The sequence below is a fragment of the Monosiga brevicollis genome, genomic scaffold (assembly GCF_000002865.3).
Source record: "Monosiga brevicollis MX1 MONBRscaffold_38 genomic scaffold, whole genome shotgun sequence".
Lineage (NCBI taxonomy): Eukaryota > Choanoflagellata > Craspedida > Salpingoecidae > Monosiga > Monosiga brevicollis.
This window is the reverse complement of record NW_001865075.1, coordinates 107,611-133,402: the sequence shown is the minus strand read 5'-3', so window position 1 is coordinate 133,402 and position 25,792 is coordinate 107,611. Positions and strand designations below refer to the sequence as shown.

Sequence of the window (25,792 nt, the reverse complement as noted above, 5' to 3'; positions counted from 1 at the left end):
CATTGCTACATGTATTATGCATCGTGAATAGCCGCCGGCAACTTGACCATGGCAGATGCACCGGCGATAAGGGCGGTGGGAGGCAAGAGCACAGGATAGCACAACATGCTGCTTGCAAACTATGGAAGTAAATTACTTCTCTTCATCCGTTCTATAATTAGGCGATGGGTGTTCTTTTTTCTGACATTTGCGGGATCGGAGGATTTTCGCGCAAAACAAGAAAAACTTGTTTGAGCGTGTTTTTGGGGCGGAGGAGGAGGCGGCGGCGCCAGTGAACACGACGACATGACCGAGTATCACGTCTACTGCTTGGATGTGGGGCACGCCATGGCGTTGCCCCAGCCCAAGTTGCGCGGGTTTGGATCTCATCTTGAAGCGGCGGTGGCGGCTCTCTCCTACTCGATTCGCAATCGCGTACGTCTTTGGCTTCTGGTCGAATCCCCGTTTGTGTAAACTTTGGAAAAAGGGGCTGCACTCATGAGCCCGCGATCTGTCTACCACCCTTGGCCTTGGAGCGCAGGTGCTGCTGACGCCCAAGCATGAGGTGGCGCTGGTCCTGTTTGGGGCGGCCACAACCGAGCACGACTTGGAGGACGAATCTGGTTTTTTCGAAGGCGTTCACGTCGTGTCCACCTTGCAACCTGTAGGCCATGCCTTCCTCGCACCCGGCCCAAAAACTCTGTTGGAATCACAACAGCTCGCCCAGCACTCGCGACCTCCGACCTTGCCCTCCTTTGGCATTTACTGTTTCTGTCTTTTCCTCATAGGCATCGCCTGAACTGTTGCGCTTCTTGGAAACCTCGATCGAACACTCTGACGCCAGTTCCGACTGTGTGTCCAGCCACCTCTCTGTCCATCCCTCGTTTGCTGCGGGTCTCATTTCGCAGAGCTGATTCTCACCCTCATCATCTTCGACCCTTAGTTCTCGTTGGTTTTGCGGCGGGTCTGGCTTTGCTGCAACAACGCCAAGAAGCGCTGCGGTCAGAGTCCAAAACCAAAGCGAGCAAGATGCAGATGCGTCTCCACCTCTTTACCAGTACGCCCGCGTTTGCAAGGCTATCTTGACAATCATGACATCCACCGCACCCTTTCTTGGGGTCATCTCACAAGCCCGCTACGGGTTTGATCATGTATGCGACCCCAAATAGACCAGACAATCGTGTCCACCGCGGGTGAGGACGACGGCTCAGACCACGCTTCAGCGCTCATCAACGTGGCCCAAGACCTGAAACTTGAGTCCTTCGTGTAGTGCGTTCCGCTTCACTGCTTGCCGTGCTCTTTGCTCTTCTGCCAATCTCATTCTGGTTTGTGTCATGTATGCCTATCACACGAGCAGCGGTATCCAGCTCAGTGACGATGCCTCGCTCGCGGATGCCAGCAAAGCCACGCCTTCCCACGTATGTCTCGGGAGATGCTAGCTCTAGCAAAACAGAGCCCTCTGAGTGGTTCAGCGCTCCTGTCCTGAGAACTCATCTATTCTGCCTCTGACCACAGACAACGCTTCAAGACTTTGGTTCACGCTTGGGAGCCCAGGTTGGCCCGAGCCGCCTTGCGTCGGCTCGCTCCACCTCTCCACGCGCCACCGGCAGCTCACTTGTGGCGCTGTGACCATGCCTCTCGTCCAGCTTTATAACTTTGGAGAAATTAGCGACATGCTCAAACTCTTTCGCAAGCGTGTCGTCAAGCCCGCAGCCTTCAATGTCAATCTGCGTGTTGCCAATGTCGAGGTGCGTTTCACGCACGCATCTATTTTGTGTATTGCTCCAGCTGGCAAACGTGAGCCGCATGCTAACGCTACTCTTGTTTGCGAGTCCTCATAGATTCCCGTTTCGGGCTATGATATCGTCAAGCGAGCGACCGTCAGCACATTTAAAAAGCTCTCCAATCAAGTGGAGATTGTACGGCTCGACGTTTCTCGCAGGTTTCTCGCAGGCTGTGACTGCACAACGCTCACGTCCAAATTTGGGATCTGCACTCTTGCCATTAGGACCCAAGCGACGGTGACAGCGGCAAGGTCCAACGTGAAGTTACCTATCACCTGGATGACGAAATGGCAACCGAGGTTCGCGCCCCAGAATGGCCGTGAGCCCTCGCAAAATGCACGCACACATGCACTATCAGCAGCACAGGCTCACCGATTTGTGGGATGGTGCCACCGACCGCCTGGAGCTAGATCCAAAAGGACGATCGGCAGCGCGCGTATCGCTACGGTTCCACGTTAATTCCATGGCCTGAAGAGGCCGAGTCCAACCCCGAATACAAGGTGGAAATGGAAAAACAGCTTACCACGCTCTACTTTGCCCCTGCCGCCAGTGTAAGCTCCACTAACAGTACACACCCTTCCCCTCGAAGAGTGTGTTCATTGTTGACTTTGTTTTTCTTATGTGTTGATGTGTGGTGATGTTGTTGTTGCTGCTGTTGTGGTGGTGGGTGGGTGGCTTCTGTGACCTTCCCTGTGTTTCACATCTGACCTTGTTGCTTGGCATGGCAGATTCCTCGCCATGTTTACATGGGAGATTCCGTCAAACTTTTCATTCCCAAACCTGGCAGCGAGCCAGCCGTGGCCATTGCTCTTGATGGTTTGTCCCCACGCCCCGCGACCTCCTGCACATGCCTAGAGCCGTGCTCATCACCACCAACTGCCCCTCGCCCTCGAATCTTGCAGCCCTTGTGGCTGGCATGGAGAAACGTCGCGTTGTGGCCATTGTCGCCTATGTTTACAACAAGCGTTCAAGCCCAAAGCTGGGCATGCTCTTTCCCGTTTGTGCATTGCTCAGAGACATGCGCTTGCACCGGTGCTTTGGCGATGCGCGATTTGGTTGATGCTTACCGTAAGGAATCGTATGGACTGTAGCGTCAGTTGGTGGCGGATGAAGATGAAGATGAGGAGGAGGAGGAGGAGGATGGAGAGGACCAGCATGAGGGTTCTGATGGGCATGGGCCAGCCACTGGCAGCAGCCTCGGAAGCTCTGTAGGCGCATCAGCCGTCTTGGATGGCAAGAGCCGACGCCAACGCGCCCTGCACTTTGTCCTCTTGCCATTTCAAGAAGACGCCCGCCATTTCGGCTTCCCCTCGCTCAAGTCGCTGATAAATGAACTTCATTGCCAGGAGCAGGCCACGCCTGCCACAGCGTCCACTGGGGCCTCGAACCCCAACGACCTGCCCGACACACCTCAAGCCGCCATGGACGCATTTGTCTCAGCTCTAGACTTGATGAATGTGCCGGTACGTCGGCCGAAAATGCATACTGGGACTGTTCGATGTGGGCGTGGATGGTCAGGATGATCAGACGCCATCTACCCTCTGCATCATCAAGGCCCACGTATCATCTGCTCACTCCTGCTGGGCCTGGCTCTTGGTTTGCTGCTCCGATCCACTGGGCCGCTAGGATGAGGATGGGGATCCAGTTGAGGCACTCGAGCCGGAGGACACCTTCAATCCTGCCATCCAGATGTACAACTTGGCCGTGCCCCACCGAGTGCTGCACCCTGGTGATCAGCTTCCTGCGATTGACCCAGAAATTGTCAAGTGAGTTTCATGAATGCTGCTGGGACAACCCTTGTTGGACCAGGGTCCTGGGTGTTTACTCTACTTGCTGAGCCTCAACTTTGGCGCTTGGCTAGATTCATTGAACCACACCCATATCTGGCAAAAAAGATGGCGGCTATGACTCCCAAGCTGACCCAGCTCTTCCCGCTCAAGATCAATGTAAGTGACTGTCTCATGAGTCCTTTGTCCAGCGCTTGGGGTTGCTCCATGAGCATGCTGACGGCCATATCTTATGTTAGGAGGTCAAAACATCCGGCAAACGGAATGCCAACGATTTATTTGGCGATGACGATGGCAGTGCCGTCAAGGATGCGAAGATGCTCGACACCAACGCCGCGGTGTGTACACGGCGTCTTTGGCGCATGCAACATAGCTTGAAAGCTCATGACGTGGTTTTTTGTAGGCCAATATCCTGGCGGGTGTGACGCAAGTGGGCTCATCGCGGCCCGTGGAGGACTATGAAGAGTTGTTGCAGAGCCAGGTCTGTGCTCTCTGCTCAAAGAGCATCCCGTGCTTTTTGCCGAGGCTTGTGTTTTATCTCCTCTCTATATTCTGTGGCCCTATCGTGTATGCTCAACGAGGTACGTCTGCTTGCAGAATTTTGCCAACCTCGAAGCTGTATCAAGCCAGCTGGCCGATCAGATCTTCCGATTTGTCGATCTCTACATGGATGGAGATTTGAGCAAATTTGTGGCCATGGTCGAGGCCATGCGCCGAGCCAGCAAGGATCACGATGCCACCGTCTACAATGCCTTTTGTACGTGGTGGGCACCATCGGCCTATGGGCTTTGGCTGATGTCACGCGCTGGCCGCTGATGGCGCTGTGCTCCTTTTTTTTTTTTTTTTTTTTTTTTTTTTTTTGCTCGCTGGAATGTAGTGATGGAGCTCAAAGATCGGCTGGATTCACAGTGCGAGACTGGTAAGGCGCAACACTTTACCACGGCGCTCTTGCAGCACAACCTTGGTTTGATTACTGTGGAAGAGACCAACACGGGCGGAGTTAGCCAAGATCAGGCCTCGTCCTTCTTATCTCAACCCGAGCCGAGTCACGAGGCCATGGACGACGCCCCACCAGAGGACGACAACGCCGATGAGGACGATCTCGATGACCTCTAAGAAAATGTTTGCAGTCGGTTTTGATGTTCGTTTTTGATGTGTTGGTCAACAACCCCCCAAAAAGGATGATTTCCCAATTAAGCCAGAAGCACCGAAGGCTGATGGCATGACTACAAGGCCCACACTAGAGCACAGTGAGTCAGAAAGCATGAGAAGGGAGGGCGCGGAGAGAGAGACAGAGACAGAGACAGAGGAAACACACAAAAAAAAAAAACAGAGAGAAAGAGAAGGCAGATTGCTTAACATGCGCAATAGTTTACATCACAAACACACACACACACACACACACACACACACACACACACACACACACACACACACACACACACAGGATGGCCACCGAGGCGGAGGAACGCCGGGTTGAGGCGCGGGCGCTGATCCAGCAGGATGCGGAGGAGGTTGAGGATGCCGTGCACGAGACCCATCTGCACCAGCTGCGCCATCGACAGTCATTGCTGAAACGGGTGCGTGTTTTGGTGTCTCGAGTGGATCAGGCCCTCACGGTTGCGGTTTGTTTGCCTTGCTCATCATCGACCTCATTGGCTGCGGGACCGGACCGGACCGGATCAATAGTTTGTCCTGTTGGTCAAGGCCAACCCGGTCACAACGGGCCTGATATTCATCAGCATGCTAGCTCTGGTCGTGGCCATCGTTGTGCCCAACCGCGACCATTGGCGTCGCCATCGTGACCACCAGGGCAACCCGTGCGTATCCCTCTGACGAGCAAGCCCCCTCCTCATGGAGGACCGACACTTTATTGGGCTTGGACCTTGCTGACCACTCGCTCTCTCTGCCCGCTGGGATTCGAGCTTTGACGCTATTTAGATATGGTCGCGCATGCACAGTCTTTTGTCAGGGTCCCTTGCTCAATGCTGTTCAAATGAATGGGCTCTACAACGACAGCAAGACCTTTGTTGACCGACCTTTGCTGCGCGAGTATGTCACCCTTGATCGTTTGGCCCGCAATCCTTACCGGCTTGCCCTGGTGTGTTCAGGCTTTGAGCAGCCCAAACTAGCCCGCGTTCATATTGCTTTGATTGGGTGGTGTAGTCCAGAAGACGTCCTCAAGGCCTTTCAAGAACTTGGCGACGGTGCGTGCGCCCGCCAGCCTCAGGTTGCACGAGGCCCCATCCGTCGTCTGCTGATGTGCATGCTACCCTCCCAGGTTATTCCATGGCCGAGTTGAAGCAGTTTGTTGACGACAACTTTGACCAAGCAGGCATCGACCTCTTGCCACATTCGCCTGCCGACTGGCCGGAAACATTGCCGTTTTATGGCCAGATTAGAGACGCCAAGTCAGTCCTGCCGTTTGACAATCCTCCGGTCTGCTCACCCATCACCTTTTTCCTGAGCCGTTTCGTTGATTGAACCTTTGCACCCCACTCCATGACGTATTTTAGACTTGCCAACTGGGCGTCAGGCGTCCATGCCATCTGGAACAAGCTGGGCCGCAAGACAGACCCCAGCATCAATGCTACTCAGGAACGACACACGCTCTTAGCATTGCCCTACCCCTTTATCGTGCCCGGTGGCCGCTTTCGTGAGCAATACTACTGGGACACCTACTTTATTCTCCGTGGCCTTGTCCTCTCGGGCATGTATCAGAGCGCTCAGAATGTCGTGCGCAATTTCTTGACTGTCCTTCAGCAATTTGGCTTTGTCCCCAACGGCATGCGAGTGTACTATCATACACGAAGCCAGCCCCCGCTGCTCACCCCCATGGTCATGCTTCTGGATGAAGCGAATCCCGACACCGATTTTTTGCGTCTTGCCGCACCTTTGCTTGCGATGGAACGAGATTTTTGGACCCTGCCGGCCTGCTCAACCTTGTCCACAGTGGCGGCTTGCTCCAACTACAGTCACACAGTTTCAGTATCGGGCGCCAGCGGCCAAACCCATTTTCTGACCCGCTATTTTGCCAACACCACCCTGCCGCGTCCCGAATCTTACCTTGAGGACGTCAATCTCGCTCAGAACGCATCTGACAAGGCGACCCGCGAACAACTTTACCGCGACGTTGCCACAGGCGCTGAGACCGGTTCGTGTCCCCATTGTGGCTGATTGTAGCTGCAGATAACATGGCGAATCGCGTCTTGTTCAACCCCCTGCTTTGGACCGCCGTTGTTGCATGACCATGTTGTTTGTTGCAGGCTGGGACTTTTCGTCTCGGTGGTTTGCCGACCCGATGCGCATGGAAACCATTCGTACGAGTCACGTCGTGCCGGCCGACCTCAACGCCATCATGGTCATCGTGGATCGGCACCTGGCCACCATTGCTGATCGCGGTAGGTTGCAGCCGCGCCCTGTGTTTTTCTTCCCGTCCGTTGTGTCCAGGTTATGTATTGACGTCGGACACCGACCCTCTGGTAATTGCACCACCGTTTGGTAGTGGGCTGGACAAATGCTTCCGTGTATCGATCGGCAGCTGACGCACGGGCTGCGGGCATGATGGATACCATGTACAACGCCACGTGTGGCTGCTGGCATGATTTGTTGTTGCCAAAGGGCACTCAAATTTCCGATCGACTCTCAGCTGCCGCCTTTATTCCTCTGTGGGCTAACATCACCGGCAACACGGTGCGTTTGCTCGTATGCCCTCGAGTATGCCCTCGAGTATTTGCGTGCTGCTCTTCTGGTAGCCATCTGGCAGGCTCGCACCACCAAGCCTTTGGCTGCCCAAACCCACTCTTGAATTGCCGTTTGGACAACACGCATAGACGATCCTGAACGCATCAGCCACCGCGCTGGCAAGCTCGCTGGTTGAAATCGGGGGTGTCGTCACTACGCCCTTGAACACATCGCAGCAGGTTGGTCACGTCCGACACCATCGTGCTTGCCGTCCATCTGACGTTTTCCCCGCCTCACAGCTGATGTTTTTGCCTGAGCAGTGGGATTCTCCATCAGCGTGGGCGCCTGTGCAGCTCATGCTGATTGAAGGACTGGATCGGGTAAATACGCCTTTTGCAAAGTCGCTGGCCACCACGCTAGCCTGTCGATGGCTGCGCTCCAATTATCAAGGTTGGGTCTCCTCGACTGCCATGTTCGAAAAGTACAATGCCTTCCATCCAGGACAATCAGGATCTGGCGGTGAATATGTTCCTCAAGCAGGTGCGTTGTTGCACCATTATCCAGCACCTTGTCCGCCCGCGGTCGGCTGGACAAACCACTGTAGCTGTATCACCTTCATTTTGTGTCAACACACGCAGGGTTTGGCTGGACCAACGGTGTGATGCTGGTGCTCGCGCATCGCTTGCGATCGAATTTTGATGCTGCTTGTGCCGGCCCGCTTTGAAAGCGCCTTCGTTGATACCCAGATCCCCCGAATCAAAGGCCCGCGTTAGAATATGTGTGCCCTTGGCAGACCTTCTTGTTCCGTGTATAGAATGCCTGTGATATGAGTATGGACCGTGCGCGATTGCGGAATTGCGCAGCGCGAGTTCCGAAAGACGTCAGAGTGTCGATGGCCTCCTTGGCGTGAAACACACAATCGGCTGCCTGCTCGTTCTTCTTATCTGGCCCTGAGAGGATGATAATCATTGTGAATCGAAAATACCTAGTTGATGCATAGGAGCCGTGACGCGACCCCTCCAACAAACGAAATTCAGCGCGAGCGAAAGTCACAGCTTGCTGTACAATTTGAAGTATTGTGAGGTCATGTGTAAACATCATCTCCTCTTGAGGATATCAGGATATCTTTTTTTCTCTCCAACTGTCGCGTCAGCCCATTGCAGCACCCAAAGGAGGAAATTCGCCCATAATATTATCATCTTCGTATTGTGATTGGATCCGAAAAAGAACAAGAAGAACAAGAAGCAGGAGCAGAAGGAGAAAAAGGAGGAACGACGGACAGAGAAGAAAAAAAAAAAAAAAAAAAAAAAAAAAAAAAAAAATGAAAAAAAAACACGAAAAATCAAGACACAAGACAAGAAATTGTCTGCATACCATTCATTGTCATCAAGAAGAGAACGAAACGAGAGAGCCATCATGGCCACGCAAGGCTGGGCGCAGCCGCGGCGGATCTTGCAGGTCTGTGGCGTGTGTGGAGCGGGTTGACTGGCTGGCTGTCTTGGTGTTGAATGCATGTCGAGAGGGCGCATCTGATTTGGGTCGACAATGCTTGCACTGGTCGCAGCGGCATGAAGCAGTACCTCAACCTCAGCCGTCGCGGGGGATCAAGCCGGCTCCAGAAGCAGGCGAGCCCCGACTGGCATCAGGCCTCTCCTGGTCAAAGGTTCTCCAACAGCCAGCAAGGGTGAAACGAGATGAGCATGCCAAGCGTCCTCCAGGGCGTCCAGGCCGCCAGCCACGCGCAGAGGATGCGCCCAAAACTGCCTCTGGTACGTGCTGCTGCGATGTCGCCTTGTTCTATGTCTGTCTGTGTCAGACCTAGCTCATGCTGTGCCTGCAGCGATCAAGGCAAATCGTCGACGCAAGAAGGCGGCAAAATTGGAGGGGGCCAAACAACGGGCCAAAGAGCGGGCCAACTTGGCAGCTTCAGCTGCCCTGACGCCGTCTCCAGCCGCTGCATCACATCTCTCAAGGCTCGATGCGTCTGACACTTCGGCGTCCGACGATGCTGAAGCACCGGGCCCTTCGACTATGCTCGATTTTGGTCTGCTCATTGATCAGGCGCAGCGCAGCAAAGCGCTCGAGCAGAGTGGCAAAAAGACATCATCTCAGCGAGGTATCACAGGCGGCAAGAAGCGTCCCGGTGCCAATGGCAATCCAGCCAACCAGCAAAGCCCACTGGGCGCGAGGTGCGTCGGGCAATCCAAACACACACACACACACACACACACTCTGTGAAACAACGCTTCGCGAACTCACGTCATTTGCAATCGCGTCCAGGGTCAATCAGCTGGATGCCACCGCACCAACCCGACGTCGTGGCAAGGTATGTCTGTGTTTGAACGTGCTTCTACAACTACGGGCATCCACGGCTCTCATTGGACACGCACCACAGGAGCGTGCCGTGCGCAAGGAGAAGAAGCCCAGTCAAATGCGCCAACTCATGAAGGAGGAGCAGACGGCCCGCCGTCGAGCTCACGACGAAAACGTTACGGGCGCATCTTCAAGCGGTAGTATTATGCCCGAGTCAAGAGCACAGATACCAGCCGATCCGCCGTCATCGCCGAGTCCCGAGGGGGAAGGCAAGTCGCACAGCTCTGAACCATCCACGGTCAAAGGTGTGGACGACCCAGAGGCCTTATCTTCATTAACGGCCGCAGTGTCCACCTCATTGACCTTGGACGAGAGCAAATCAGAGCCACCTCAACGGAAGCTCACATCGCCAACGTCTGCAAGAACGATGCCTGCCCTTGAGTCCAACTTCTTTCCTAACCGTGCACCCCGCCTATTTAGTAATAACTTCCGAGAGTGCGTGTCTGCTCTCCTCTGCAAACGCGTTTGTTCACATCATGGCCGTTGCCTGTCGTGCCTTCGCATCGCGCTGTGGTTTGGTTTCTTTTCATCTCTCAATCCTCTGCAAACTAGATATTGTGATCATGCTTTAGACCCCGAGGTCGATGAGACCGTCAAACAGTTGCTCAAAGACAGCATGCGGTTCTATAATCGTGCTGTTGAGAAGAATCCGATGAATGTGAGCATTCCCAATTTTTGCATCATGGCCTCAAACATAGGGCACCCATACCACTCTGCTCATTCACCAGGCGCACGCTGTTGCTTGAATGCAGGCCAAGGCGCGAAGACGCTTGGTACTTGGGGCCAACGAGTGCCATCGCAAGTTGGCGTTGGGAAAAGTCAAGCTGCTTCTGGTTGCACCCGACCAGCAGCGAACCAACGTTCCAGGTCTGTTTGTGCGGGCAGTGCACGCATGTCGAGTTGTGGTGCAGTTGTCTTTCATCATTTTTTCATTTCGAGCGTGATTGGCAGGGGCACTGGATGATAATCTTCATCAGATTTTACAGATTGCCTCGGAGACGGGCACACCTGTGTTCTTCACATTAAAGTTAGAGGATACTCGGCCTGACACAAGTTGTTTGTGTTTGCGCTGCTGACTTTGTGCTTGCAGTCGTCTGCTTCCGTTAAATATTCACTGATGGTTGCCTGTGCGATCGGCGTTGGTCCCCTAGTCGAATAAAGCTGGCCCGCGTACTGAGCCGGCGAGGTCGGGTTACAATGTGTGCAGTGTTGTCACTTGATGGCATAGAGGGTCTGAACCGGAAGCTCATGGAGCTTCGCCCCACGCTAGTTCACCGCCTTGAGCAACGAGTGCGAGAGAGTAACGCTGAGCGTTCATGAGCACTGCTGAGCACAAGATCTGGACAAATCCCTCACAGTGTACTCTAGTCTGTTCTTGCTTGATTGTTTTGTCAGAACGCAATCGGACAGCCTTGTGCGCACAGAAAAGCCTGTGACGCAGCCAGCTTGACAGATATAACTTTTGTCTGTTTCAAATTCGAATTAAAAGATGAGACTTTTATTCTCTCCAATGTTGTTGCCCACACTCGTGGGATGTGCGACTGTTACAAGGCCGTCCTTTGCTGTAATCGCGGGGGAGCGTATTTTAGACTTGAGATCGTCCTGCAATTACGATTTGAGCTTATACTTGAGGCTGGCTCTGCTCTGGCTTATGCTCGAGCCGTAGGCTGGCAAGGGTGCAGGGTTGAGCATCGAGCAGCCAGGTCACGAGTTGACCAACTGCATCTTCCCCCTCAGTCCGCTTCGCCTCAGCTTGCGGGGATGCCGAGCCCTCTGTCTGCAATTCGGCAGGAGCTGGAGGTGGTGCCTGGTGGCCATCCGGCTGCAAAACCATAGGAAGGTACGGTCAAGCTAGTGACACTCAATGGTTGACGCCCCGGCAATGCCAAAAAGGAGTGCATACTGACCCGAATCAATGCAAACGCCAACATGGTCGTGGCAGCAAGCAAGTCCTCTTCTTGGCTACCACTGGCACGAAGCTGTTGCAACAAAATACCAGGCCACGCAATCAGAAAGCGCGCAGGGTTTGGGCAGGCAAGTGAGGTCGAGTCTTGTTGGCCAACCATCGTACCTGCGAGAGTAGAGGTTTAAAGCAGACCAGGAGCTCCAGTACGGCTATCACAACCAAATAAAAATGAGTGTGTCGGCTGACCCTTGTCGCCTAGCAATCGGGAGGGCAAAAGCTCGATGGGTGGTTCTCTGACCTGGGTCCAAGGGCTCGCCACGCACAACGCTTTGCACTTCAAGCGGAGTCATGGCGGGCTCGCGAAGTTGGCGCAGCCAGCCGAGCAGCAAGGCGGCGAGAGCAAGAGCATCAAATTGCTCCAATTCATCCCACTCGTGTTTGTTGACCTTTGATCTAGTACAAGACGGGGGCTGTTTGAGTGGGAATTTGGAAGCCAACCAAGGTCAATCAGTGACCAAAACTTACGTCATGTCTGCCAACACTTCGTTCAAGCCCTCATTTCCATGTCGAGGTGTGAGCATGAGAGCGTCACAAACATCCTGTGGCTTGACCAAAGCATGTTGCTGAAGTAGTGTGCAAACCTTGTCTACCATCTGTTGCACATATTGTCAGGCGGAGCGGGGAATCTTGACGAGCGAGACAACGGACGAAGGAGAAGGCAAGGGCAACGCACCAAGCTGCGATAGCGGTAAATATCCACGTTTTGCCCCACGAGCCAAGTGCGCTCGCGTTCCAAAGCCTCGCGCAGCGTGAGTTGCTCCGTTTCATCCGGCACGTGGTGATAAACAGCGCGGCGAGGATGGAGATACATGTCAAATTCTTCAAGAAACTTGACTTGGCTATCGCGCGAGAGCAGGTGCAAGGTGACTCAAGCGGTGACAGGGTGGATCAAGTCGAGCGCTTGGCAAGCCGGGCCAATGCAGCATATGAAGGTCGCCTATGCTCACTTGCGGGTCTGAATGGTCTTGGGTCTCTGAGAGCGAACAAGGCGAATTGCTTTGGCAGCGGTGTAGTCTATGGCAAAGCGGGTCCACGGTTGGGACCGGTCAAAATGGCAACGCCAAAGGCATCAAATGATGCTTGGTAGTGTGGGCTGACCGTTGTGGAAAATGAGATAGGCAGCAATGATCAAGCCCGTGCGGCCTCGGCCAGCATGGCAGTGCACTGCAATCTTGCCACCCTCCTGGATGACTGATGCCATAATCTGCCAAAAGCCGAGACCGGAGCAAGCGTTGATGAGCGTAGATGGGATGGTTGGGCCAGGGCAAACGCGGGTGAAAGTGAGGTTAAGTAGGCACTTTAAAGAGCCGACCTTGACGATATCGAGGGCCCGTTCCATGGGAGGCGAGCCGAAATCGACCCAAGCACAGTTGCAGACGGTAACTGCAAGACGAAGCGGAGGGAGATTGATTCAGACATGCTTTAGGGTGAGGGCTTTTGAGGCCCAACTGGCGCGCAATGTGGCGCCACGTACCGCCTTGCTGTTGGAAAGACTCAAAGCTGTAGCTGAAGCCATGGCGGTTGACCCCCGCGCCACAGTGTGAATGTTCAAAGGGTTCCTGTAGATTCAAAACCATGGTGATGCCAGCCCTATCATGCACCAAAAGGGCAGTGAGGTGTGGATACACAGAGGTGTTTGCTGAACACCCCCTCAAGGAGCGGATCACCGACACTGACACTGGCATGGATTGGCAGATAAGATATGCCGACAAGACGGACAGAGAAGACGGATAGTCATATTTACGTGCGCGTGCGCTTACTCGGCAAACTTTTTGGGCAAGTGATATGCGTCAATGGCCCCCTGCAGCGGGCGCGACATGGCCAGAAGATTCTCGGTGACCCTATGGATTCAATGCGATGGTCGTGCTTTAGACATTGTTGCGAGGACATCAGCCGACGGCAGAAGAGTAGAGGGCTAGAGGCCAGGCGCAAGAGATACCAGGTGGAGTTGACGCCTCGAAAGGCGTTGAGAGGGTTGTGGGCGTGGGCATGGTAGTCGCAGTGCTTGCATTTGCTGCCCTTGCAGAACAACTTGCACTGCGAGACAAGAACGGTCGTGAATGATGGTTCGCAGAGCGGTGGGCAAAGCTCGGGTTGTTTGCAGTGCCGGTGTGGGATATTGAAAGTACATACGACGCGCGATTCGGGAATCAGGCCGCGAACGGTCTCCACAATGGCGCCATAGCGAGCGGTGGATCCCTTGTCAGCGGAAGCGTTTAAGCGTAGGTTGTCAAACTGCACTTGGGCATACTCGGTCATGGCGTTGATGTGATGCCAGGCCGCCGCGGCGGGTGCCCAGCGGGATGAAGATTGAGCAATTTTGCTGATCGTGTTCCCGGTTCCGGGAACAGAACTTGAGAATCGTGCGACCGCCAAGCGTTGAACTATTGGCAGGCCAGGGCCGACGAGGATATAGGGCGGCAGAGCGGAGAGAGCCGATGGAAAGGGCTAGGGTTCAGTCCGAAAAATACAGTGAAAACAGATTTCAATCACCAGTCGGGACCTGCACGTCCACGTCGTTGCTCAGCACCAGGACACAGACCCAACAGGCCTTGATCACGTTGCGCAGCTCCCCAATGACGGATCTTGATCATCAATATCCAGAAGCAAGAGTGGTGGTAAAGGCAAAAATAAACTTTGTGATCGTCCAAGCGATATTACCCCAAAGCAAAGTCAGAAACTGAATGAGCGAGGTACGACAGAGACAGAGACAGAGACTGGTGCAGAAGAGAGGCACAGCGAAAGCAGCCTGCAGCTACCTGGGCATGGGCCGTGGCCCGAGAGCGCCGAAGGGCTCCAGCATCCGCAACTACCATCAAAGCTTTACAAAGTAAAATACTTCTTTTTGAAACACCAAGCATCCTGTTTCCGCAAAAAGTAAAATACATCACACGACACCCACGCCTTGGTCAGAGTGCAAAAATCAAAAAGGTCAAACATGTATGCATTTGTTCAAGCATGTTATATTAACAAAATACAAGAAAACTGCAAAAGCCTGTATAAGTGCTACAAAAACGCGACCTGCTTCAGCCTTGAAAACCACTCTAGAAGAAAGATGCACTAGAACGTCGAGAAGATGTAGATACATTAACATACAATAGCATAGTTAATGCAGATAAACGTCAGTTTATGTTGTTTCGTCGGGGTTGCGTGTTTTTCCCATTTTCACCTGTGTGATGAGGTCGCGAGCCGCGAGGGCCACCGCTGCTGGCGCCGTCACCGCCGGCAGCGGTGCTACAACAGCGATGAGATGCGTCACGAGTTGGCGTGGCGTTGGACTAGCATGCTTGCTTCTTCTAGCGCTTTCAGGGGTTGGCATGGTGCCGTTGGCTGCCGCAGCTGATGAAGCTCCTTCCGTCACAGTTGAGAATGGCAACCTCATCTTTGTGCTTAATTCTTCCAAGGTTCATTATTAGTGGCCCGGCGAACCCGCCCGTGTCGTGCTGGACCTTTCCTTGGCTGTCTCGCCGCTTTTCTCATTCCCTCGTTGTGCTTGTTTTTACCTGGCAACCTGGCATCAACATGTCCTCTCGTAGAGCGTTCTCATCGAACAAGGCACAAACACGCTGGATCTTCTGACCGTCATCGCCAGCATGCAAGCATCTCTCTCTGATGCCCATGCGACCATCGCCGCTCTCAACCAGACCTGCGCAGATCTGCAACAGGTTCAATTCTTTTGCAAAGGTGCCGATCCCGCTTTGTCTTTGGTTCTCATGACCCAACTCTGACCTTTGGTCTCACATAGGAGCTTGGTGCCACGCGTGCGACACTCAACGCCAGCATTTCTGCCGTGGCCCAAGACGTGAGCCAGCTCGCCAACGCGACAGACCTGCAGCTCAATCAAAAGGTACATGCCCAACTCTTCACTGCGCCCACTTGAGGTCGCGTGGCACCTCGCTGCCTGGATGCTGGCATGAACCATGCCTGGTCCGTGTCTGATCGTCATTCTCTGCCGGCCCATAGGCGGATGCGGACGAGGTCAGCCTGGCCCTGGCTAGTGCCGTGGATTCCATGCGCGACTACGCCAACGAGGTTGGCACAGGTATTATTGGTGCCTCGTTGCAAGTATTGATGCCGCTTGATTTACGTTCCCTCGAGCAGCACGGCTCAATCTCGACTTCACCTGCGTTTTTCCACCGTTCGCCGCGATGAATCTGGGCGGTCAGCCACGGCACAAGCCGCAGCCGAGGCACGCCAGATCCTGGTCAACACGACGGCATTCGCCGCTTACAGGAGCGAAATTGCTGACCTAGTTGCTACGCTTGTTACCAAGGCTGCCCTGGCCGACAACTTGGATGATATTCTCGAGGAAATGGCCCTGCTTCTTGACCACGAGCTCACATACGTTTATGGCAACATGTCTCTTCTCAACGGCACAATTTCCAGCGCCACCTTCAATGCCAACGCTGACAGTATTCTCAAGTAAGGATGTCTGCTGATAGCTGGAAGTACGAAGCGCAAGTCAGGTTTGACATGCTTCTCATTCACTCATACTTACCAACTGCCTCCCCGTTCTAGCTGTTTTTCGCAAGGACTCGTCTTTGATGCCGACTTGAACCGTTGCGTGCCCACTTTCGTTCACGGCGGGTGCTCGGCTAGTGGCCCTGTCATCGCACACCTTGCAGCGAGCACCTGTACCAACAGGAGCTTTGACGGGACTTGTCTGGTTCGTCCTGGCCATCCTCTGTCCTGCCATCATGCGGCCATCAGGGCGATGCCCTTGCTTCACACTCGCACTACACATGAGCGGATGAACATTTCATTGGTGCTTGCCCATAGGTGACATGCGCAGAGAACTACTCGCCAGAGCGTTCCGCCACTTATGTTTGCAACGAGTTTGCAGAATGGGTGCCAGTGAGCGGTGATGCCCTGGTTTGCGCAGACTCGGATGAATGTGCTGCCGGTGCCCCCTGTCCAGACATGGCCACATGCGTTAACTTGGAAGGCTCTTATGAATGTCGTTGCCCCTCGGGTAATTTTACGATCGATCCCAACGCCGACTCCTGCTACGGCCTCTTTGTGCGCTTTTTGGATCGTCCTGAGCGGATGCTGTTTGACTTTGAGTCCAACTGCGAGAAGCTCGAGCAGGATGTACCGACGGTCATTCCGACCGATGCCGTGGCCGTTTTGGCCTCGCTCTCCATGTACAATTCCTTGGGCAATGATCATTGTGTCTATTCCCTGGGTCGTGACAACGACGTTCCTTGTTCCAACTATGACAACGACGTGTACAACGCCAACACTTATCTCAACGACATTTTGCAAACACAGAACGGCGATAATGGAGGTGAGTCACACCATGTGAAGTTTTTGTAGATACTTGTGCCCTGTTCAGGCTTGCTCTTTGGGAAATGCAGTGCTCGGCGCCGGTTCTTTGCTTTTATTTGACCGTCTCTAAGTTTTTGCGAGTTGGGCGGGATGGCGCTGATGGGTTGCCGATTTTCGATGCTTTTAGGTGCCCAGGGCGATGGCATGGCTGTGGGAACCACAATCATCCCACTCGCCGGACGCACCATCAAGGGTGGCGTGAGTGGGTTGACGCGAGGCGTGAATTCTCTCACAGTGTACATCTACGGCTATTTGACGGGCGCCGGCGAGTCTACGCTGCTAAGCGTCAATCAAGTGCACAATCTGCGGCAGACGTCCAATCGCGGCTTTTCGAAGTATGACCTCAAGCCTAGTCACATCCCAGCCACCGGCGTCGCCGGCGTCTTGACTGCCTCCTCCATGTTTGTTTCAAATCGCGATGATCACTTTAATATGGCATTTGGCCGTGACACGAGCAATATGCCCAACAACTGGGATAATGCCCCTTACACGAGTGCCTTGCAGTATTGGGGCGACGCTGTCACCACCAACGAAGGTGATTCATCTGTCGCCAGCGCCCACTACGGCTGGAGTACATTTTTGGTGCGTGCTTGAACCTTGCATCTGTTTCTCCTGTCATCAGAGTCTGACAAGTCGGCTTATTGCGGACATTTGGCCACAAAAACGCTGTAGATGACGGGCTCACTGGGAGATGGTACTATCAAGGTGGATGCTGGTATGGGCGCCAACAGTGACAATCCGACCGTGTATTTGACACTCCAGGTGTTTGGCTACATCCCCTCTGCCCCGTTTACCAACATCATTTATCTTCCTACCTCTGCGGCACGCACCATGAAGTTTGCCCCCACAGCCCGCACGGTCACGACCGGCATTTCGCCACCGGCTGGCTCTGGTGCGTTCCATCTCCTTCAAGCTGGCCGAAATTCTTTCGTTACTCGCTCGCTTCTCACTGTTCATCCCTCGGATGCTGCCTTTTTTGGGTATGGCATGCAGGCGTGCCTACAAATGCCAAGGCCTTGATCACAACCATTTACACGCATGAGCATACGAGTAGCTCAGATCATGTTGTCCACACATTTGGACGTGACGTGCGTACTGCTTTGCAGCCAGAACTAAGAAGAATACATGTTTGCCTGAAGATCAAATTGTGGCTGGAAAACGCTTGGTTACTCCTGACCTTTGGGCTTCGTTCATGCCTTGCGTAGGCTACGCACACCGCCTCCATCATTCGAAATGGCATTCACGACTCCAACGTGTATTTTAATGACGTGCAAATCTCTCACGATGTCAGTTGTGGCGTGCAATGGCGCCGCCACGCACGGCTCTTCTATGAGTTGGCTCACCATTCTTACCATTTGTTTGTTCCGTTTTAGGGTGGTACTGCCGGCTCTCGGTGGTATTATGGCCATTGGCACGGCACGCAGATTATCCCGCTCAAGGACGACGGCACGTTTGATGCCGTATTTTGTGACAGCGAATCTACCCCCGGTACCGCTCACTACATCACCATTGCGGTTATTGGTTACGTGGCTGCCTAACGGACCTGACGGCCCAATGCCGAATTCAACACATTCAAATTGATATTTGCGGTCTCAACCCAAGCTCTCTTCTTACTGCTTGTCCCCACAATCAAATTTGTAGGATTAGGCTTTGAATCGTTGACGGCGATTCGATTCTTCCCGTGGGAATCGGCATAAAATGGGCAACCCAGAGTCACACGCGAGAAACACACACACACACACACCAAAAAAAAAAAAAAAAATGGCAATAAACATACACACAACAATGCTTGGCGCAGCCAGCAGGGGTACTGAGACTATGGGCAAAGGGGCGCAATGTGCTCATTGCTGCAGTAGGTTGTAAATTAATAAAGATGTAAGAGGCAGCGTTGAACCTCAGTGGCAGTCAAGTGGGGCAGGCAAGTAATGGCAGGACGCGGTGATGCAGCAGCCTGAACTCGTCGGGCGAATCCTGACCATGGCGCTGGAACCTCCTGACATGTGGCTGGCTGTGTGGCGATGGTGGCTGACAGGGAAAGCATCTCAGATGAAGTCGGTGAAGATGGGGTTGAGCATCGCTCCGACCAGAAGAGGTCAATTGATTCCTCGCATAGCGGTGTTAACCAAAATGGCTCCATGTCCAATTCAGGCGAGCCAATGCTGGAAGAGGATTCGATATCTGGCCCGGCAAGTTTTGCGGGTGGGCACCATTTCATGGCATCATTGAGGTTGGAATTGGCCAGGCTCTGAGTTGTAAGTCCATCATTGTTGAGACAAGGTGCTTCTGATGCTGTGTGGTTTGGGGACAATTGACCAGCATCGGGCCCACATGATGGGGTGACCGGGACTGCAAGCGACATTTGCATCATATTGCTTGGATGTGAGCAGGCTGGGCTTGGCAGCAAGTGTTTGACCAAGTCGTAGGACGAGCCGCCGATGGAGCTGCGTGTTGTCGAGGGACGCAAAACGCTGTGGCCATGTGCAAGCTGTTCGGCTAAGTGTTCATAAGGTCGGCGTTCTGCCTTGAGCATCTGCTGCCAGCGCAGGTAAGGTGGCTCAATGCCCGGGTGCTGCATGCGTAGCAATTAGCGTATACAATTTTGATATGAGCACGTGTGCAATTTGTCTGCAGAGGTCGGCGAGGAGTGATTATTGGAAGTGGCGGTACAAACCTTGCGAGCATCAGCATTGTACTTGAGTTCAACAAACAGATCAAAAGCTGTTGCTTGGTGCTGTTGACCCCCCGAGGGGCTGTTTGGGTCGAGGTTCAAGAGACGACGCTCTATTCCACGCGCCAGCATGGAGGATGCGCGCCGCGGCTGCTTGATTCGAATGCTCCATGACTTTGGGGAAGAGGTTTTGTGGGATGCTGACATGCCTCGTACTAGAGGGTTGCCGGGTTGCGGCCACATACTGGCGTGTGATGGTAGACGGTCGGAGGCTTGTGTCAAGATGTATGAAGGCAGTGATGGCTAGACTTGAGCTGCGAGGGAGAACGCAAGTAAGTTGTGTTCACGGTGAATAAAAGAAAATGTCTGTCCGCGGCGTCGGCTGCAGGGTGAATAAAAGATATTTCGGGTGGTGAGGGTGGTCAGGGCAAGACCCACAGGCCCCATGTTGCATGTGCCTATTCATTGCAGATTTTGGGTGGAAGGTTACAAGTGTTGTGTCCTCTTATCCGTATGACTCTTGAACCACGCATGGCTCGAGGCAAGTGAATGGAAGGGGCTGAGACAGCCGGGGACAGTTGCGATGGATTTGTCCAAATGAGTCATTGTGCAAAGCAAAGTAGGTAAGTATCGGGGTTGGAAGACTTTTGCTTGCATTCTGCGACCAAGTGGGCGGCTCGAGTAAGCTACTTCGCGAGAAGGAACGCCCTTGCTTTCATTTGTTGGTATCAGACCCGTTCTTGCTGGCGTGAGGCCCTTCCACAAGGTTATGCGGCTGCCAGTGCAAAGTCAGCATCCGCCAGTTTCGGCTCATGTCGAAATTGAGAGTCTCTTCACAGGGTCGGGTTGGTGCAGGCAATCACATCTGTTATCTAAGGACAATGGATAGACACGCCGTCTACACGCAAACCCATCCCAACCGTCTCGCTCTATTGAAGTTGACGACGACCGCAAACCAACTGCAGTGGGGCTGAGTGTCGCAGTGGGGTGGGTTTGCATCTGGTTTTGGCGTACAGATGTCAATACCGGAACCTTGAACGGAACGAGATGGACACGTTTCTTCGTTGTTTAGTTGGGCTATTTACCATACTTTGTATGACGAATACGGTGTAACGTGGCACAGGGGCGACGCGTGGCGGGTGCGGAAGCAAATCTAGCCTCTGCTTGTCAAGCGAATCTAATCGAGCGAGACGTTTGACACAACGATCAAACACAGAGCGACATATGTACGCTGCTACAGGAATGCGAAAAACCCAAAGGTCCCACCCCATTCAAGCACGCTTAAGACCTCTATGAAGGACAACCCACTGCTGGCGCCTCAACGTCGCGCGGTGCGGCACCAACAAGGGGCAAGCTCCATTACGACATAATTGCATCATCCGGATACAAGCAAAGTCGGTGAACAGTAATATGCAACATATGTTCGAAACGAGAATGATTGTCAGCATTATGGGTCCAACTTAAGCACTCGAACGTGTTGGAACAAGATACATGAATATGAGCTTTTGCAGACAAAATTCTAGTTATTGAAGAACTGTTAGTAAAATGAGAGATGGACTGTGTAGACCGTTACTGACTTATCTTCGTTTTCTACATTAGGCTCCAGCGAGCGTGTCTCGCAAGCACACACACGAGCCCGAGCCGAGCGCCGTCTGTCGGGTCGCGAGATCGACTGCAGCCGGTCACAGAACCAGTTGTGCGGATACCTGTGCTGTGCTGGTGTGCTGATGCAGCTGCTGGAGACTGTGCCACACACTGGAGATTGCGACGTCGTGATCTGTGCTACGCGTGATCGTTGGCATGGCAGGGGGCGTCAAGGTGCAGCATGTCATCAACGCCAGTCCCTCGGCACAGGTGTGTGCGTGTGTGTGCGTGTGTGTGCGTGTGTGCAAAGCGGCGGTGACCTGTTGTTCACAGTGTGGAGGGACGAGTCAGCTGACGATGTGTGCACATGTAGGGATTCCCGCCCGAACATGTCCTGGATAGCGATCCCGGTCGGGTATGGAAGGGGTTGGCTGGGGTCACCAATTGGGTTGAGCTTCAATTGGACCGAGCTGTTGTTATCGAAACCTTGGACGTGGGCAACTATGGCTCTGGTCGGTACTCGAAGACTTCACGGCCGCTGCTTGTGTCAGAGGTTCTGCGTGATGGTCTCTGCTCAACCCAGCATGTGGCATCGTGTCTGTGTGGCTAGCCATGTTGGAGGTCAAAGTGCGCAACTCTGGAGCCTCCGACTCGACGTGGGCGGTGAGCCGCCGCCTGTTGAAACCCCTCCTCTTGAAACCTCTTTTCTTGAAACCCCTCGCTTCCTCAAAGCCTCGCCTCTTGTCTGACCCTTTGGCACGTCATCCAAACCGTTGTCGTGCCTTTTGGATAGAATTTGTGTCCCGTAGAACTCGTGTTGCCACCCAGTGCTTCTAAAAGCTGGGATGCATCCCAATTACAAAATGTTCTCTTTTTTGGTGCGATCCCTTGACCTTGCTTGTTCCTCCTCGCTTTGAAAACCTGCCGATGATTGTGATTGCACTTGTTTCCCAATTACCCCCTTTGGACAGGTCAATCTAAAATCAACCAGCAGGCGCGCCAGCAGCGCTGGGACCAGCTACGCCTGGTCTGCAAGCAACCTTACAACAAGGTTGGTTGGACGCATTGCCCCTGGGTTTGCTCTGCCCGTTCCCCTCACCCTCCCCCGCGCCCGCGTCTCTTGCTCCTCGCAACTGTTACCGGTCTGATCCCGCCCCTTGCCATGTCCTTGCCTTGTGACACAGACAGAACCTTTTGGTCTGACTTTTGTGCGGGTACATGAGGCTGGTGCCTCTGCCGCCACGGCCGCTTCTCCTGCCGCAAGCGCTTCGCCCAAGGCACCCAGCAAGCCCGCCTCTGCCACAACCACCCCCACCAAACCAACCCTGAAGCGTGAGGGCACCTTTGGCATGTTCAAGCTCAAGTCCCAGCCATCCACCACTTCACCTCCCAACTCGATTGAGGTACCTTTGAGCGCTTTTGCATTCATCTCATTCCTTGGCACTTCTCGTTTCGTTAAAACAAATGAGCCGGCATCGCTTCACTGGCTTTTGCATTGCACACCCCATGTCTTGCCTTTGTTCAGCGCATGCGCAGCTTGACTGCTTCCTCAAGCAAGTAAGAAAGAATATTCATCCATCGCAGATGTTGACCATTCAGATGCCTGTCCTTCTTTTTTATTTTTGGCTCATCATCATCATCATAATCTCATGGTGTGTCTTTGTGTGCACCAGGGCGGACCGTGCACTGAGTGAGGCGGCGGAGAATGCCCGCTTGGCCGCGGAGGCGCGGCAACAGGCGGCTGAGGAACGTCGAGTGCGCGAGGCTGCTGAACATGCAGCTCACAGCCTGCCGACAACCATCCCTCAGCAACCAACAACCAGCAGTTGGGTGACCACCTCGACCGCACCTTCGCGCGCTTCACTGCCAGTAACCGGTACTGGCGCAAGCACGCCAACCGCATCCACGTCCAATGCATCTAGAAATCGGCCCGCAGCTGCTCCGCCTGCCAGCACCTCGTCATCACCTGGCGCACGCTCTGCGCCACAGGTCTCCACGGCTGTCTCAAGGACACCCCCTGCTGCCTCCACACCGCAACGTACTGCGCCCAAGCCTTCAGCGGCCGCACCACCACCCAAGCGAAGCAAGCCGGCTCCTACTGCGCCACCCCCATACCGCGACATTCTCAAGGGTGTGCGCTTCACGCTGAGCGGCTACCAAAACCCACGGCGTGGCCAATTACGAGACTTGGCCCTGGGGATGGGTGCACAGTATGCCGCGCAGTGGGATTCACGCTGCACCCATTCCATATCGGCTTTTGAGCAGACCCCCAAAAACACACAAGCCCGTCGTATGTTCCTGATTTTTTTATTTTTTATTTTTTTTTGGTGTTTTTAATCCATGTTAGTGTTTATATTCCAACGTGCGCGGTCTCACGCGCTTTTGATTGTTGCGTGATGGTGTTGTATGGGTCGCTTTTGGCAATTATGGTGATCTACCTGTTTAGGTGATGGTGGTATTATCGTGTCCAAAGATTGGCTTGAAAGTTGTGATCGAGCCAAGCGACGCGTTCAAGAGTATCGGTGCGTTGCTTAAGGCATCGACGGAAGCTCCTGTTCTGGTCTTCCATGGCTGACAGGCATGTGCTGCCTGGCTCCCTGTAGTTTTATGTATCCCTCTGATCAAGCCCTTCAGGGTGGGGACCCCGATGACTCTGCCGAAGAAGAAGAAGACGCGGTTCATGGCGATGATGACGCTTCAGATGACGGTAAATCACAGGACTTGAAGAAGACTCCCAAGCCTAGAATGCCAAGGGTTTGTTTTAGATTGCGCGCTCCCTCAAGCAAATGATTGCAATTGTTGTAGATTTTGATCCTGGTGCAGGGATCAGTGGTGCGTCGGCCGTAGCACAACCTCCCGGTCAAGCCGGGGCATCGGTGGCGCCTCCTCAAAGCAAAGCCCCCAAAGGCGCGATGGATGTCACGGCTCAAGTGGATGCTTTTGAGGCGGACACGGAGCCAGAGTCCGAGCCCGAAGCAAGCACGAGTGCCTCCGCCACAGCTGCCCCGCCTGCGCGTGCGAACACGGCGGCTGCAGCGCCGGCTCCAAGCTTACCGCGATCAGCTACGACAACTTCCGTCTCTAAATCAGTCATGGAGACTCTGCCGGATGCCTTGACGGGACTGCGCATCTTGCTCTATGGGTTTGACGATAACCAATCCTTTCGCGCAGCAAAGCGCCTGGTGTACGCCCTCAACGCCACTGTGGAAGATTACATGTCTGACAACGTCACGCACGTGGTATCGCCGCAGAGCTGGTAAGGCACGGCTTGGGTGTTTGTTCTGTTGGGTGGAGGGGGGAGGTGGTAGCCGACCGGCCCATTGACGTCAACACCTGGCTCGGCCATGATAGGAATGCCGATTTTGACGCGGCACGGCAAGACAACGCAAACTTGGTCTTTGTCACTCCGGCATGGTTGCAAGCGTGCATGAAGCAGCAGGTACGGAGTGCACGGAGTGTTATTACATGTCTCCGTTGGAAAAGCAACAACTCACTTTTGAATCTGCATCGCAGCAACGGGTACCTGAGTCGGGATTCCAACTTGACAGCATGGATGAGTAGGCGCCTCTGCCTTGCCTTTTCAGAATGGTATTGGCTAGTCCTTTCTCGTGTTGGTGCGGTATCTAGCTCTTCTTGAAAATTCATCAAACTGGTCTACTCGATTTTTTTTTCCTGCGACCAATGCCATGGATCGCCCCAGTCTCAAATTACCCATCACAGGCATGGGTAGCGCTCTCTATCTATCTGTATCCAAATGTGCTTGTTTAGGGTAAGATTGCTCCGTTTCAACGCTTGCTCGCATAAAGACCTTTGCCACAAGCATCCACGTTTACGAGGACAGCGCATCGAGCTTGGCCTGGGCAGCAACAATCTCATCCTGCTTTTTGGTAAGCGAGGCTTGAAAACGTTTTTTGAGAATGGGGTTTGGTGCCGAGGCAATTTGGGACTCGATCCCGGCCGCCTCTTTGCGAAGCGTCTCCAGGTTGTTCTACGACATCAGCGGGCAAAGACATCCACATCCCGATGTGAGATAGCAAAGGTGGTTTGCGAGACGCAAATAGAATGATCCAGGGACATGGCGATTGCTGGTGTAAAAATCCGCACCGTCAGTTCGTCCTTTTTGGCTTGGCTCTCCTGTTGGCGCTTCTCTTCGGCTTCACGTGCTTCCTTCTCTTGGCGAGCCTGCTCCAGCATCTCCCGCTCGCGCTGTTCCAGCAACTCTCGCTGACGCTTCTCCTCGTCAGCTGAGGCACCTGGCGCCTTGCTGGCAGCCGGTGCAGGCATGTCCTTTGGTGCAGTCGCTGCAGGCACGAGAAAATGTTGTTCAGCGAGTGGCGGTGGGTATAATTGTGATCTGGACCAAGCCGATCAACGGCAGAGTCGAAGAGGACGAGGTGCGAGCGGGAAGATGGCTTACCCAAGGCGGGGGGAGCACTGGCGGTGGTGTCGGGCGAGGCAGCGGTAGGCATGATTGGGGGTTGTTGCATCGACGTTGTGGAGGTGGGGCCACGGGGGCTCAGATGGTCGTCGTCATGCGTGGGCATGATCGGCACCTCAGACGAAGCACCCGGTCCGCTGCGGACGGTTCCCAAGCTGTGTAAGGAGAAAGAGTCATCGACCAGGCTGCCCGCGAGTTGTA

The 25,792-nt window shown here is 53.9% G+C and overlaps 6 protein-coding genes across 6 annotated transcripts in view; 4 read left to right on the top strand and 2 right to left on the bottom strand.

Annotated features, from left to right (window-relative positions):
* Positions 1-285: 285 nt before the first annotated feature.
* Positions 286-4,666, top strand: MONBRDRAFT_29753 (uncharacterized protein; the record flags this gene model as incomplete). Its single annotated transcript, XM_001750233.1, has 20 exons — positions 286-414; positions 521-602; positions 923-1,036; positions 1,149-1,248; positions 1,337-1,397; positions 1,495-1,533; positions 1,626-1,727; positions 1,821-1,898; positions 1,988-2,062; positions 2,174-2,314; positions 2,492-2,579; positions 2,666-2,760; positions 2,855-3,226; positions 3,282-3,359; positions 3,390-3,529; positions 3,625-3,709; positions 3,790-3,888; positions 3,954-4,031; positions 4,148-4,307; positions 4,428-4,666. The coding sequence occupies 20 exons, from the start codon at positions 286-288 to the stop codon at positions 4,664-4,666; spliced, it is 2,355 nt and encodes a 784-aa protein (XP_001750285.1).
* A 332-nt stretch (positions 4,667-4,998) lies between these two features.
* MONBRDRAFT_12356 (uncharacterized protein) lies at positions 4,999-10,551 on the top strand (the record flags this gene model as incomplete). Its single annotated transcript, XM_001750232.1, has 9 exons — positions 4,999-5,130; positions 5,523-5,757; positions 5,832-5,961; positions 6,067-6,704; positions 6,817-6,951; positions 7,571-7,774; positions 9,075-9,423; positions 9,515-10,265; positions 10,360-10,551. 9 exons carry the CDS (start codon positions 4,999-5,001, stop codon positions 10,549-10,551), a joined length of 2,766 nt encoding a protein of 921 aa, XP_001750284.1.
* A 677-nt stretch (positions 10,552-11,228) lies between these two features.
* Positions 11,229-13,832, bottom strand: MONBRDRAFT_29751 (uncharacterized protein; the record flags this gene model as incomplete). Its single annotated transcript, XM_001750186.1, has 13 exons — positions 11,229-11,429; positions 11,515-11,586; positions 11,679-11,722; positions 11,812-11,966; positions 12,039-12,166; positions 12,247-12,412; positions 12,521-12,587; positions 12,672-12,777; positions 12,886-12,956; positions 13,048-13,163; positions 13,334-13,414; positions 13,513-13,610; positions 13,707-13,832. 13 exons carry the CDS (start codon positions 13,830-13,832, stop codon positions 11,229-11,231), a joined length of 1,431 nt encoding a protein of 476 aa, XP_001750238.1.
* A 1,058-nt stretch (positions 13,833-14,890) lies between these two features.
* MONBRDRAFT_34480 (uncharacterized protein) lies at positions 14,891-18,663 on the top strand (the record flags this gene model as incomplete). Its single annotated transcript, XM_001750231.1, has 13 exons — positions 14,891-14,977; positions 15,110-15,238; positions 15,319-15,420; positions 15,537-15,615; positions 15,740-15,995; positions 16,092-16,239; positions 16,353-16,860; positions 17,029-17,483; positions 17,574-17,793; positions 17,895-17,989; positions 18,107-18,187; positions 18,275-18,497; positions 18,649-18,663. The coding sequence occupies 12 exons, from the start codon at positions 14,891-14,893 to the stop codon at positions 18,437-18,439; spliced, it is 2,325 nt and encodes a 774-aa protein (XP_001750283.1). The 3' UTR covers positions 18,440-18,497; positions 18,649-18,663.
* A 2,706-nt stretch (positions 18,664-21,369) lies between these two features.
* MONBRDRAFT_29749 (uncharacterized protein) lies at positions 21,370-24,714 on the top strand (the record flags this gene model as incomplete). Its single annotated transcript, XM_001750230.1, has 14 exons — positions 21,370-21,423; positions 21,527-21,665; positions 21,764-21,816; positions 21,947-22,031; positions 22,125-22,204; positions 22,338-22,556; positions 22,679-22,710; positions 22,827-22,983; positions 23,143-23,443; positions 23,600-23,675; positions 23,757-23,860; positions 23,959-24,409; positions 24,505-24,592; positions 24,667-24,714. 14 exons carry the CDS (start codon positions 21,370-21,372, stop codon positions 24,712-24,714), a joined length of 1,887 nt encoding a protein of 628 aa, XP_001750282.1.
* A 105-nt stretch (positions 24,715-24,819) lies between these two features.
* Positions 24,820-25,792, bottom strand: part of MONBRDRAFT_39066 (uncharacterized protein) — a gene marked incomplete at its 5' end in the record, with an annotated part of 3,749 nt that continues 2,776 nt past the window's right edge. Inside the window, 2 exons of the mRNA XM_001750185.1 lie at positions 24,820-25,454; positions 25,571-25,746. Coding sequence (XP_001750237.1) covers positions 25,150-25,454; positions 25,571-25,746 — 481 coding nt within the window. The 3' untranslated portion in view covers positions 24,820-25,149. The remainder of the gene's footprint in view (positions 25,455-25,570; positions 25,747-25,792) is intronic.